Here is a 15,062-nt window from a genome sequence, read left to right as displayed (position 1 = left end):
TGTATGCCCAGCCTCCAGCCGCCCTAGTATTCTATTCCCCATAACGTCATCAATATGTGTTCTTTGAGCCATTTTCAACACACAGTCACCATTAGTACATCTGAAAACGTTTGCACACTTACTCGCTGCACCATACTCTGACATGCACCAACACACCTCTACGCATATGGACTGCTGCCAGCGCCACTGTGCGACGACCGCAGGTCAAATGCACCGCATGGTAATACCCTGAGGTGATTTAAACCCGCAAACCGCCCACCAGGGAGTTGTTTTACCATGTAGCAGCATTACCCTTAATTTATAAGCATGAATGTATTACTCAGTCCATTAGGATGGCACACATAACTGTGGGTGGTGTAGGATTGGTACCAGTAATCACGTTGCCATCTAGTGCTGGCATACGTGATGACAGTGCAGTGGTATGCATGTGCCCTGCAATCGGCACAGCAAGGGGGTCGAACGTGGGGGTGTGGCAGGATAGAGGAAAGGGTGAATCGTGTTTCGCGTACCCATGATCACAATGTGAATGACATTTCCCGATTTGTTAATGTATCAACGTAACCTGTTGTGAAAACGTGTGTGACAATCAGTTTCCAACCTCACAGGAACCGCTACTGCCGGTGAGAGCCAGTCCACTTCTACACTTCCATCTACATATACATAGATACTCCGCAGGCCATCGTACGGTGCGTGGAGGAGGGTACCTTGTACCGCCAGTAGTCATTCCCTCCCCTATTCCATTCGCAAATAGAGCGAGGGGAAACAACTGTCTGTATGGATGAGCCGTAATTTCTCGTATCATATGTTCGCGGTCCTTACGCACAATGTACGTTGGCGGTAGTAGAATAGTTCGACTGTCAGCTCCAGACGTCCGTTCTGAAAATTTACTCAATAGTGTTCCACGAAAGGAACGTTGCTTCCCCTCAAGGGATTCCCATTTGAATTCCCGAAGCAGCTCCGTACATTTACGTGTTGTTCGAACCCATAGGTAACAAATTTGGCACCCTGCCTCTGAATTGCTTCGATGTCTTCCTTTCAGTTCGACCTGGTATGAGCCGGCCGCGGTGGTCTCGCGGTTCTAGGCGCGCAGTCCGGAACCGTGCGACTGCTACGGTCGCAGGTTCGAATCCTGCCTCGGGCGTGGATGTGTGTGATGTCCTTAGGTTAGTTAGGTTTAAGTAGTTCTAAGTTCTAGGGGACTGATGACCACAGCAGTTGAGTCCCATAGTGCTCAGAGCCATTTGACGGGTGCAGCACTGTGACCCTACGCCAACTACTGCAGATCAACTTTGGATGACTATACCAAAGGACTCCATTCGCGCCTTATACGCTCTCGATGCCAACACGCGTGGAACATCGTGAATGCAGTGTCGATGGCAATGCCAAAGGACGCTATTCGCGACTTATAGATGTTTATACCAACATGCATGGAACAAGCTAACACCCGCGACACCATTTTTCAGCAAGGCAATGCACAACCCCATGTTGCTGCACTAAACATGTGCCTCTTTGGTGTCACAGGATGTTCTGGCCCGCCATATCACCAGACATGTCGCCAATCGAATATGTGTGGGACATTGTGAAGTGACGGGTGCGCCGGCCGCGGTGGTCTCGCGGTTCTAGGCGCGCAGTCCAGAACCGTGCGACTGCTGCGGTCGCAGGTTCGAAACCTGCCTCGGGCGTGGATGTGTTGATGTCCTTAGGTTAGTTAGGTTCAAGTAGTTCTAAGTTCTAGAGGACTGATGACCACAGCAGTTGAGTCCCATAGTGCTCAGAGCCATTTGACGGGTGCAGCCCTGTGACCCTACGCCAACTACTGCAGATCAACTTTGGATGACTATACCAAAGGACGCCATTCGCGCCTTATACGCTCTCGATGCCAACACGCGTGGAACATCGTGAATGCAGTGTCGATGGCAATGCCAAAGGACGCTATTCGCGCCTTATACACGTTGATGCCAACATGCATGGAACAAGCTAACAGGGGTCATGGCGGACCCTGTGCCTACTAGGCAACAGTCAAATGCTGAGCTGAGGTGACAAATGCTAATCAGTTCTGCGGAATATACTAATGTACACGTTCTGTGAATATGAACATCCTATCTCTAGTGGTTCAAGGTGGTCTGTTTTTTCTGAACATGACTATACATGTCACCACATTTCGTGACGTGTATTGCGTAAAAGGTATGACCATATTTTATTCTATTGAATAAAGAACACTGCTCGATGACAGATTATTTAAGGGAACAACACAGCATTCCTCAACTTCGTCAGAAGAAGAGATCTTAAGTTCACCGGACAAAATACACTCATGCTCATAAATTAAGAATAATTACAGAATGTGGTGCCACTCAAAGTGGCACTACACAAAACTGGCGCTAGTAGCATAGGAACATAGGGAACACTTACGACACAGATCTGTAAGTCCACAGTATTGATGAGAAGTGGAGAAAACCGTCCCGAAACACTTGTGCTACAAAACGCCACTGTTTCCTGCGCATGTACCCCGACATCATTATGGGATATGATCACCATGCACACGTACACAGGCCGCACAACGGGTTGGCATACTCTGGATCAGCCGGTCGAGCAGCTGCTGGGGTATAGCCTCCCATTCTTGCACCAGTGCCTGTCGGAGCTCCTGAAGTGTCGGAGGGGTTTGAAGAGGTACTCCTCTACGATGGCAGCTCGGTGGGGCCGTGCGTTATCATCCACTTGGAGGAAGGTGGGACCCACTACACCCCTGAAAAGGCGGACATACTGGTGCAAAATGACTTCCCGATACACCTGAACTATTAAAGTTCCTCTGTCAAAGACATGCAGGGGTATACGTGTACCAATCATAATCCCACCTCACATCATCAAACCACGACCTCCATACAGGTCCCTTTCCAGAACATTAAGGGGTTGGTATCTGGTTCCTGGTTCACGCCAGATGAAAACCCGACTATAATCACAGTTCAGACTATACCTCGACTCATCCATGAACATAACCTGGACCACTGTTCTAATGACCATGTACTGTGTTCTTCACAACAGGCTTTACGGGCTCTCCTATTACCAGGAGTCAGTAGAATGCACCTTGCAGGTCTCTGGGCGAATTAACCATGTCTGTTCTGTCGTCTGTAGACTGTCTGGAGACAACTGTTCCAGTGTCTGGACACGTTTCGTGTGTGCTGGAATCGTTGCAATTGTCTTGAGATCACACTCTGTGGCAAATGGAGGGCCCGTGCTACGACCTGTTGTGTATGCCCAGCCTCCAGCCGCCCTAGTATTCTATTCCCCATAACGTCATCAATATGTGTTCTTTGAGCCATTTTCAACACACAGTCACCATTAGTACATCTGAAAACGTTTGCACACTTACTCGCTGCACCATACTCTGACATGCACCAACACACCTCTACGCATATGGACTGCTGCCAGCGCCACTGTGCGACGACCGCAGGTCAAATGCACCGCATGGTAATACCCTGAGGTGATTTAAACCCGCAAACCGCCCACCAGGGAGTTGTTTTACCATGTAGCAGCATTACCGTTAATTTATAAGCATGAATGTATTACTCAGTCCATTAGGACGGCACACGTAACTGTGGGTGGTGTAGGATTGGTACCAGTAATCACGTTGCCATCTAGTGCTGGCATACGTGATGACAGTGCAGTGGTATGCATGTGCCAGTCGGTTCCCTGCAATCGGCACAGTAAGGGGGTCGAACGTGGGGGTGTGGCAGGATAGAGGGAAGGGTGAATCGTGTTTTCGCGTACCCATGATCACAATGTGAATGACATTTCCCGATTTGTTAATGTATCAACGTAACCTGTTGTGAAAACGTAAAGAGTGTCACCCCATGTGTGTGACAATCAGTTTCCAACCTCACAGGAACCGCTACTGCCGGTGAGTGCCAGTCCACTTCTACACTTCCATCTACATATACATAGATACTCCGCAGGCCATCGTACGGTGCGTGGAGGAGGGTACCTTGTACCGCCAGTAGTCATTTCCTCCCCTATTCCATTCGCAAATAGAGCGACGGGAAACAACTGTCTGTATGCCTCCGGATGAGCCGTAATTTCTCGTATCATATGTTCGCGGGCCTTACGCACAATGTACGTTGGCGGTAGTAGAATAATTCGACTGTCAGCTCCAGACGCCCGTTCTAAAAATTTACTCAATAGTGTTCCCCGAAAGGAACGTTGCTTCCCCTCAAGGGATTCCCATTTGAATTCCCGAAGCAGCTCCGTACATTTACGTGTTGTTCGAACCCATAGGTAACAAATTAGGCACCCTGCCTCTGAATTGCTTCGATGTCTTCCTTTCAGTTCGACCTGGTATGAGCCGGCCGCGGTGGTCTCGCGGTTCTAGGCGCGCAGTCCGGAACCGTGCGACTGCTACGGTCGCAGGTTCAAATCCTGCCTCGGGCATCGATGTGTGTGATGTCCTTAGGTTAGTTAGTTTTAAGTAGTTCTAAGTTCTAGGGGACTAATGACCACAGCAGTTGAGTCCCATAGTGCTCAGAGCCATTTGAACTATTTCTTTCGACCTGGTATGGATTCCAAACACTCGAGCAGTACTCAAAAACAGGTCACATCAGTGGCCTATATGCGGTCTCCTTTACTTATGAATCTCACTTTCCTACAATTCTCCCAATAAGAAGTCGATCATTCGCCTTCTCTACCACAATCCTCACATTCTCGTTCCACCTCATATCGCTTCTCAACGTCATGCCCAGAAGTTTAAACGAATTGACTGTGTCAGGCAGGACACTACTAACAGAGAGCACCAACATTTCAGGTACGTTCTACCTACCGATCCTCGTTAACTTATTTTCATCCACATTTAGAGGTAGCTATAATTCATCACACCAACTACAAAATTTGTGAAAGTCGGCTCGTATCTTCCTACCGTCACTCAACTTCTTCAGCTTACCGTACCACAGCATCATCAGCAGACAACCGCAGACTGCTGCCATCACTGTCTGCCAGATCACTTATGTATATAGAGCACAACAACGGTATTGTCACAGTTCCCTGGGGCACTCCTGACGATACTCTCATCTCTCTTATTACCGAGGACATCTATTATTGAAGAATTCTTCGAGCCACTCAAATCTCTTTCAACGTACTCTGTATGCTGTTACCTTCGTTAACAGCCTGCAATGGGGCACCGTGTCAAAATCTTTCTGGAAATCTAGAAATATGGAATCCACATGTTGCCCCTCACCCATAGTTTGCAGTACATCATGTCAGAAAAGGGCAATCTGAGTTCCGCACCAGCGGTGCTTTCTAAAACCATAGGCTTCTCAGTCGCAAGAAATTTTATTACGTTCGAACTGAAAATATGTTCCAGGATTGTGCAGCCAACTGTAGTCAGGGGTTGTTGTTGTTGTGGTCTTCAGTCCTCAGACTGTTTTGATGCACCTCTCCATGCTACTCTATCCTGTGCAAGCTCCTTCATCTCCCAGTACTTACTGCAACCTACGTCCTTCTGAATCTGCTTAGTGTATTCATCTCTTGGTCTCCCTTTATGATTTTTACCCTCCACACTGCCTCCAATGCTAAATTTGTGATCCCTTAATGCCTCAGAACATGTCCTAGCAACCGGTCCCTTCTTCTTGTCAAGTTGTGCCACAAATTCCTCTTCTCCCCAATTCTTGGTCTGTAATTTTGCGGGTCCGTTCTTTTACTCTTCTATACACAGGAGTTATCAGGAGATAGAAAACTGGCGTTCTACGGATCGGAGCGTGGAATGTCAGATTCCTAAATCGGGCAGGTAAGTTAGAAAATTTAAAAAGGGAAATGGACAGGTTAAAGTTAGATATAGTGGGAATTAGTGAAGTTCGGTGGCAGGAGGAACAAGACTTTTGGTCAGATGAATACAGGGTTATAAATACAAAATCAAATAGGGGTAATGCAGGAGTAGGTTTAATATTGAATAAAGAAATAGGAATGCGGGTAAGCTATTACAAACAGCATAGTGAACGCATTATTGTGGCCAAGATAGACACAAAGCCCATGCCTACTACAGTAGTACAAGTTTATATGCCAACTAGCTCTGCAGTTGATGAAGAAATTGATGAAATGAATGATGAGATAAAAGAAATTATTCAGGTAGTGAAGGGAGACGAAAATTTAATAGTCATGGGTGACTGGAATTCGTCAGTAGGAAAAGGAAGAGAAGGAAACATAGTGGGTGAATATGGATTGGGGCTAAGAAATGAAAGATGAAGCCGTCTGGTAGAATTTTGCACAGAGCATAACTTAATCATAGCTAACACTTGGTTCAAGAATAATAAAAGAAGGTTGTATACATGGAAGAATGCTGGAGATACTAAAAGGTATCAGATAGATTATATAATGGTAAGACAGAGATTTAGGAATAAGGTTTTAAATTGTAGAACATTTCCAGGGGCAGATGTGGACTCTGACCACAATCTATTGGTTATGACCTGTAGATTAAAACTGAAGAAACTGCAAAAAGGTGGGAATTTAAGGACATGGGATCTGGACAAGCTGAAAGAACCAGAGGTTGTACAGATTTTCAAGGAGAGCATAAGGGTACAATTGACAACAATGGGGGAAAGAAACACAGTAGAAGGAGAATGGGTAGCTCTGAGGGATGAAGTAGTGAAGGCAGCAGAGGATAAAGTCGATAAAAAGACGAGGTCTGCTAGAAATCCTTGGGTAACAGAAGAATTATTGAATTTAATTGATGAAAGGAGAAAATATAAAAATGCAATAAATGAAGCAGGCAAAAAGGAATACAAACGTCTCAAAAATGAGATCGACAGGAAGTGCAAAATGGCTAAGCAGGGATGGCTAGAGGACAAATGTAAGGATATAGAAGCTTATCTCACTAGGGGTAAGATAGATACTGCCTACAGGAAAATTAAAGAGACCTTTGGAGAAAAGATAGCCACTTGTATGAATATCAAGAGCTCAGGTGGAAACCAAGTTCTAGGCAAAGAGGGAAAGCAGAAAGGTGGAAGGAGTATATAGAGGGTCTATACAAGGGTGATGTACTTGAGGACAATATTATGGAAATGGTAGAGGATGTAGATGTAGATGAAATGGGAGATACGATACTGCGTGAAGAGTTTGACAGAGCACTGAAAGACCTGAGTCGAAACAAGGCCCCGGGAGTAGACAACATTCCACTGAAACTACTGACTGCCTTGGGAGAGCCAGTCCTGACAAAACTCTACCATCTGGTGAGCAACAGGTATGGGACAGGCGAAATACCCTCAGACATCAAGAAGAATATAATAATTCCAATCCCAAAGAAAGCAGGTGCTGACAGACGTGAAAATTACCGAACTATCAGTTTAATAAGTCACAGCTGCAAAATATTAACGCGAGTTCTTTACAGACGAATGGAAAAACTGGTAGATGCAGACCTCGGGGAGGATCAGTTCGGATTCCGTAGAAATGTTGGAACACGTGAGGCAATACTGACCTTACGACTTATCTTAGAAGAAAGATTAAGAAAAGGGAAACCTACGTTTCTAGCATTTGTAGACTTGGAGAAAGCTTTTGACAATGTTGACTGGAACACTCTCTTTCAAATTCTGAAGGTGTTAGGGGTAAAGTACAGGGAGCGAAAGGCTATTTACAATTTGTACAGAAACCAGATGGCAGTCATAAGAGTCGAGGGGCATGAAAGGGAAGCAGCGGTTCGGAAACTAGTGAGACAGGGTTGTAGCCTCTCCCCGATGTTATTCAATCTGTATATTGAGCAAGTAGTGAAGGAAACAAAAGAAAAATTTGGAGTAGCTATTAAAATCCATGGAGAAGAAGTAAAAACTTTGAGGTTCGCCGATGACATTGTAATTCTGTCAGAGACAGCAAAGGATCTGGAAGAGCACTTGAACGGAATGGACAGTGTCTTGAAAGGACGATATAAGATGAACATCAACAAAAGCAAAACTAGGATAATGGAATGTAGTCAAATTAAATCGGGTGATGCTGAGGGAATTCGATTAGGAAATGAGACACTTAAAGTAGTAAAGGAGTTTTGCTATTTAGGAAGTAAAGTAACTGATGATGGTCGAAATAGAGAGGATATAAAATGTAGACTGGCAATGGCAAGGAAAGCGTTTCTATAGAAGAGAAATTTGTTAACATCGACTGTAGATTTATGTATCAGGAAGTCGTTTCTGAAAGTATTTGTATGGAGTGTTGCCATGTATGGAAGTGAAACATGGACGATAACTAGTTTGGACAAGAAGAGAACAGAAGCTTTCGAAATGTGGTGTTACAGAAGAATGCTGAAGGTAAGGTGGATAGATCACGTAACTAATGAGGAGGTATTGAATAGGATTGGGGAGAAGAGAAGTTTGTGGCACAACTTGACTAGAAGAAGGGATCGGTTGGTAGGACATGTTTTGAGGCCTCAATGGATCACAAATTTAGCATCTGAGGGCAGCGTGGAGGGTAAAAATCGTAGAGGGAGACCAAGAGATGAATACACTAAGCAGATTCAGAAGGATGTAGGTTGCAGTAGGTACTGGGAGATGAAGAAGCTTGCACAGGACAGAGTAGCATGGAGAGCTGCATCAAACCAGTCTCAGGACTGAAGACCACAACAACAACAACACAGGAGTCGCCTGCGCTATTTTCCAGTCATTGGAACTTCGTGCCGGGCGAGAGAATTCTGATAGATGAAAGCTAGGTAACGGGCCAGAACGGCAGAGCACTCTTTATAAAGCTGAATGGGGATTCCATCCGGACCTGGCGATTTATTTGTTTTCATCTTTCGGCTGTTTCCCTACGCCAGCGATGCTTATTAGCATGTCGTCCATACCGGAATTGTCAGATGGTCGAATGACGGTATGTTTGTGCGATTCTCCTGTGTGAGCGATTTCCTTGAACGATAAAACCGGTTTTGCACTCTTTAGCTGCCAGACCAGACTGGCCAACAAGGGACTGAATGGAAGGCTCAGGCCCTCTCAGCTATTTTACATACGACCAGAATTTTCTCGCGTTCTCATTTGCTAATATATGGCGGTGGTAGTTGTTGTAGACCTATGCTTCACTCACAGATCTTTTTACAGACGCACGAAGCTCTACTAACCTCCGCTTGTCGTTATTTGTGTTATTTGAACCAGTTTCCCAGTGAATACCGCAAAATAAAGTGCATGAAAAGAAATTCTGGAGTTAGGCTCACCGCCAAAGACAATTGCTCAGAGGGACACGTGGAACTAGAGCGTCTTCAGCAGGAAAAACAACATGGAAACTGGACTGAAAGGGTATAGTCTGTGCCATCGGATCTAGATTTTGGCCCTTTTTAAATTATCCAAGTGGCAGACTGCAGTGATGGGCCAATCAGTCGTTTCACGAGCGCTGTGGGGAGCATTCAGTTCAGAGTAGAGGTGATTTTGTAATGTTTTGGGTCTTTTTTTTGGTACCATTCTTGGGTCCACTCATTCGGACTACTGTGCACATGGTCCAGATTGTTTATTTAAACATTATCGGTAACCAAATGTCGCCTTTTCATCTACGTATTTACGATGAGTATGCTGTGAATACTTCCATCTTCAGGATGACATCAGCTGCATTCACAGGGCTCCACAGATTCGTTCCTGGTTTGACGAGCATACAAGTATCCTTACATCACGTGATTTTAATCCAATTAAAAAATGGCTGCGCCTAATTGAAGCAGTGGGGGGAAACGTAGCAAACAACATCCCCACATTTTGGTGGTTCTACGGAATCTACTCACAAATGAATAACTTCCTGTACTTATGGCTGATCTGAAGAAAGATGTGGTCTGTCACCCTCTCCAAATTGAGGCCACTATCAAAGCTAGAGGTGGTGTAACTCACTATCAGCGTGATATCTCCTGAGGGTTACTTATCTTACAAGGGGTGACCACGATATTGGGATAACGGATTTACTTCAGTCTTTGTGCACTTTCGTAGGCCATTAAAAGAACATAATGTGCTAGTAGTAAGGTGCACAACTCTGGTAATTCCACGAAACTATCAACAGAAGCTTTACGCGTCTATTATGTAACTGGTATATCTGTTCGCCGGCCGATGTGGCTGAGCGGTCGTAGGGGCTTCAGCCTCGAACCGCGCTGCTGCCTCGGGCATGGATCTTTGTTATGTCCTTAAGTTAGTTAGGTTTAAGTAGTTCTAAGTTCTAGGGGACTGATGACATCAAATGTTAAGTCCCATAGTACTCAGCGTCATTTCAACCGTTTTTATATCTAGAATGAGATTTTCACTCTGCAGCGGAGTGCGCGCTGATATGAAACTTCCTGGCAGATTAAAACTGTGTGCCCGACCGAGACTCGAACTCGGGACCTTTGCCTTTCGCTGGCAAGTGCTCTACCAACTGAGCTACCCAATCACAACTTACGCCCCGTCCTCACAGCTTTACTTCTGCCAGTACCTCGTCTCCTACCTTCCAAACTTAACAGAAGCTCTTGCCCGCGAAAGGCAAAGTTCCCGAGCTCGAGTCTCGGTCCGGCACACAGTTTTAATCTGCTAGGAAGTTTCATTTTTATATCTGTTTGTAGGTGCCGCTCAAGTGGTTAGCATTTGGACTTCGTAAGACGAACGTGTATGAGGCAACGGTTCGACTCTCACTCAAACCTTCATTTCTGCAGTACAAGTGTAAACTCCGTGATATTCAAAAAATTCGCACCTACGCTATTCGTTCTTGCTACATCAGCAGCATCTCGCCGCTACGTAGGTTCTCTGCCAAGTGGTGCCTGCCGCTATGTCTGCAGCTCGTCCAGGTGCAAAGTAGTTCCGGGTACCTTACCAGATTGCATGTATAAAAAATGTCGTAAATCATCACAGGGATACGTTTTCAGGAAAACTCTACACGCTTTTTCATTTACTTTTCGACAGTTATAAATATGTTTATTATAATAATTAAATTTAACTAAAAATAACAAGTAGTCTAATAACATGAAATTTACTAAAACTTCATGCAAATACATGTGGTTTTTTAAAATTGTATAAGTCAGTTACAATACAGCACTAGTGGCTGCCGCATCGCGGTCATGAAGTGGAGCCGAGGCAGTTCCAGATAAGTCTGACGATGATTTTTGGATTTGAAGTATTAGCCTGACGATGTCCACTATGGACAAACGGTACTTATTGTTATTCTAGGTAAACGGTGCAACTGAAGCTGTTAATTATTAAAATTAAAATTAATATTTACACAGCTGCCGACAGGGCCGCGAAATGTTGAAGATATTTAAGTTCACGCCAGTGTCTCTCGTATAGTAACTGGTCCAGCGAAACCAAGTAAAACCTCAAACTCGATGTCCATACTACGATTTAAACCAGACTTCTTCTGAACGCGAGTCCACCGTGTTAACCAATGCGTGACGCCAGTCAGTGTCTTGTTGGAACTTTTTGCATTCATCAGACAGCAACAGCATCTGGATCTGTGGTTTCCACTGCAGCTACTCGCAACCGTATTGTTGCTCCAGTCGCGATGGTCTTTCAATACTGAAACATGTGAAAGTCTGATAATCATCTAAGTTCTGCAAACAATGCCTCCATTGCACCAAAATCACGTGTATACCACTTTATTTAACATAAATAAATCATTTCATTCTTAAACTTGATGAAATTGTGTACATACAGCCACCATCGAATCACTTAAATTTTAAAAACGTGAGTACCTTGGAAGGTTCACCTGTCATTGTCTAGTGTAACAAATATCCTTACAGGGGCCGTATATAAAAAGGAAGAAACACTAAAGGCCATTGTTGCAATGGACCATTTACTGCGTGACAATTGTTGAACAATATGAAATGAAATCGTCGTAGCTTAGCAACGGTTTATTTTAGGACGTTCAAGTTGCGCGGCATGATGGGAATTAGTATTCGCTGAATGATCCGGTTTACCAACGGACCATACTTTCATTTGGTCAATTTCGTCAATAATCAAAATTTGGCATTTTTGGGACCGAAAATCGGCATTTTGTCATCGAGAAGTCTCTTCACCCTCAACGGGTGTCTATGTGGTGTGCAGTGTCCAGTGACGGAATAATCGGTACAATATTCCTTGATGACAGGGTGACTACCAAACAGTACATGAAGGTTTTGGAAGACGATTTCATCCCTATTATCCAAAGTTAGCCTGATTTCGAGAAGATGTGGTTCACGCAAGACGGAGCTCGACCCCATCGAAGCAGGAGAGTGTCTGATGTCCTGGAGGAGCGCTTTGGGGACCACATTCTGGCTCTGGGGTACCCAAAGGTCACTGGCATTGGCTTTGATTGAACCGCCATGTTCTCCGGATCTGAACATACGCGACTCCTTTTGTGGAGCTGTATTACAGACAAGATGTACAGCAATAACGCAAAGCCACCGCTGACCTAAAAACAGCCACTCAGTAGGTCATAGATGTTCTGACACTTCATGGGGTCATGCAGAATTTCGCTAATCGTCTGCACCACATCATCGCCAATGTTGGCACGCATATTGAAGATGTCATAACCTAAATCCTATTATCTGTAGTGACGTTTACATGTTGAATAAAGTGTATACACGATTTAGTAACTAATTCACTTTTTTCATGTAGTTCAATAATTGTCACCCTGTATGCATAACATAAGCTACCGGTGTCAAACTGCACGTTCCCTATCACGTGGTGATCGTTCACAAGAGATCCCTCACCACTACTCGCCCTCTTATCACAATGTTTGTGCCTGTGTAGGCCACTTTATTTACCACTTTACCATGTACAGCAGTAGCCACGATCTTTGGAAAACGGGCATTAGCTGAGCATGGTACTTCTGTCAACATGAGGATTTGGATTCAACACATTTATCAAACCATGAAAACAGTGGGCGATAAGCACAGGATGAATGTCAGAGAAAAGAAGTATTATATTACAGTTTTACCAGTGTCTTAGTTTCCTGATTATGTTTCTACATTTGAGCTGGGTGACTCAGTGGACTAATTATACAAATATTGGGGGTTTGATCTCTGCTCAGTCTCAGTAATTTTACGTGTGTTCTCTCCCTTCTTTCGCCCTTTGCAGTGCTTCTTAATGAGAAAATGCCGAGCTGCACTGTAGTTTGGAATACACCTCAAACTGTATGTCTCCCTATAACTAACTGGGCAGACAGTTCAAAGGTTGGAGGATGGCAATGAGTGCCACCTCCCACATGACTGTGTATAGTAAAGCACTTTAATGTTAAGACAGACCTTCGCATTGATGACACCTTTATTTTCACATTGTTGTGTTACGACCCTTGCAGGCCTGTTCCACAAAGCCATCGCACACAGTGGTGTGGCCGTGGGGGACGGCGTGTGCACCGACCGCATGCGGGCTCGCTCCTTCGCGCTGGGCGCCCACCTGGGCCTCAAGACCGACGACTCTAAGCAGCTGGTGGACTTCCTGAGGAAACAGCCTGCGCAGCTGCTGATCGAGAACGCCATGTTTGGTCGCACTGAGGAGGTATGTCACCATATTCCGCAATAGGATCCAAAATACTGCCTGATTTTTAAGTGCTTCATCACGTGTTTTGGTTCTGACGCTCAGCTGCTTCGTAGCTTCGATTAGAGTCGACAGAGCTGCTAACAGTCAGCCAACGTTAACGCGGAAGCGTCATATTGGGCAACGTCAACAAAGCAGTGTCAAATGGGGCAGCGTCAGTTCATCAGGCGTCGTTAGGCATAGGGTTAAACTGGACAGCGTTAAATGGTGCTACATCTCATGGGTCAAACGAGGCTGCATGAAATCGGATAGCATCATGTGGCGCAGCGTCTAATCAGACAGCATTAAAGGAGACAGCAGCTGAGCAGTTCCTGCTGTCAAAATTAATTACCTTCATCAATATCATGGATTAAAACTATTGCCCTTTACAATACCACAAGCCCTGAGGGAATAGGGTGGGAAGAGGAGAGCCTGCGGCTATCGAGCGTACGGGGTGCAGTCGTCTGCAAGCAGTTGCTCACTTCGGCACCAACGATGCCTGTCGCTTTGGTTCTGAGACGATCATCAGTTCGTACAGGCGGCTGGTGGATTTTGTGAAGACCGCTGGCCTCGCACGCGGGGTTCAAGCAGAGCTCTCTATTTGCAGCATCGTTCCCAGAGTGGATCGGGGTTCTTTGGTTTGGAGCCGAGTGGAGGGTCTCAACCAGAGGCTTCATCCACTGTGACGGTCTTGGCTGCAGATTTCTAGACTTGCGCTATTGGGTGGGGAATTGTAGGGCGCCCCTAGATAGGTCAGGGGTGCACTACACAAAGGAAGCGGCTGCTCGGGTAGCAGAGTACTTGTGGCGTTCACATGGGTTTTTTTCGGCTAGGCAGGAGTGCGAGGTGTCCTGATGAACACTCACCAGTCGACGTGCAGGCAGGGAAATCAGGAAGCGTGTGGCACGCAAATTATTCTCGGGACTGAAACCTGACTGAACTCTGAGATAGGAAGTTCCGAAATATTTAGTGAGGGTTGGAACGTGTATCGGAAAGACAGAGTAGACACTGTAGGGGATGGTGTCTTCATTGCAGTTGAGAAAAATATTGTGTCTACAGAAGTCGAATTAGAGTGTGATTGTGAAGTTATCTGGACGCGTTTAACAGGGCTAGGAGAAAAAGTTAATTGTTGGGTGTTATTACCGGCCACCAGGTTCCACCGTGACAGTTCTAGAATCGCAGAAGTACCCGGATCATGCTATATTAGTCGGAGACGACTTCAACCTACCTAGTATAGACTGGGATGTCTATGGATTCATTACAGGTGGTACAGACAAGCCGTCGTGTGAATTACTTTTGAACAGATTATCCGAAAACTGTCTTGAGCAGCTAAATCGACATCCAACGAGTAATGGAAATATTTTAGATCTGGTAGCCACGAACAGACCAGACCTCATCAACGGTGTCAGTGTTGAGACAGGGATTAGTGATCATGATGCTGTCATTACGACTATGTTTACGAAAGTTAAAAGGGTCAAGAAGGCTAGGAGAGTATTCTTACTGGAAAGAGCAGATAAGCAGTTGTTAGCATCCCACTTAGTAAATGAAAAAGAATTATGGGCAAATTTTAAACACATTGTAAATCACGCATTGGACAAGTATGTGCCGAAAAAGTGG

General features: G+C 45.2%; 1 protein-coding gene across 1 annotated transcript in view; it reads left to right on the top strand.

Annotated features, from left to right (window-relative positions):
• LOC126292204 (esterase FE4-like) overlaps positions 1–15,062 on the top strand; it is a 120,556-nt gene that overhangs the window by 36,344 nt on the left and 69,150 nt on the right. Inside the window, exon 5 of the mRNA XM_049986056.1 lies at positions 13,228–13,427. Coding sequence (XP_049842013.1) covers positions 13,228–13,427 — 200 coding nt within the window. The remainder of the gene's footprint in view (positions 1–13,227; positions 13,428–15,062) is intronic.

This window comes from Schistocerca gregaria, chromosome 9 (genome assembly GCF_023897955.1).
Source record: "Schistocerca gregaria isolate iqSchGreg1 chromosome 9, iqSchGreg1.2, whole genome shotgun sequence".
In the NCBI taxonomy this organism is placed as follows: Eukaryota; Metazoa; Arthropoda; class Insecta; order Orthoptera; family Acrididae; genus Schistocerca; species Schistocerca gregaria.
This window is presented reverse-complemented; position numbering and strand designations above follow the sequence as displayed.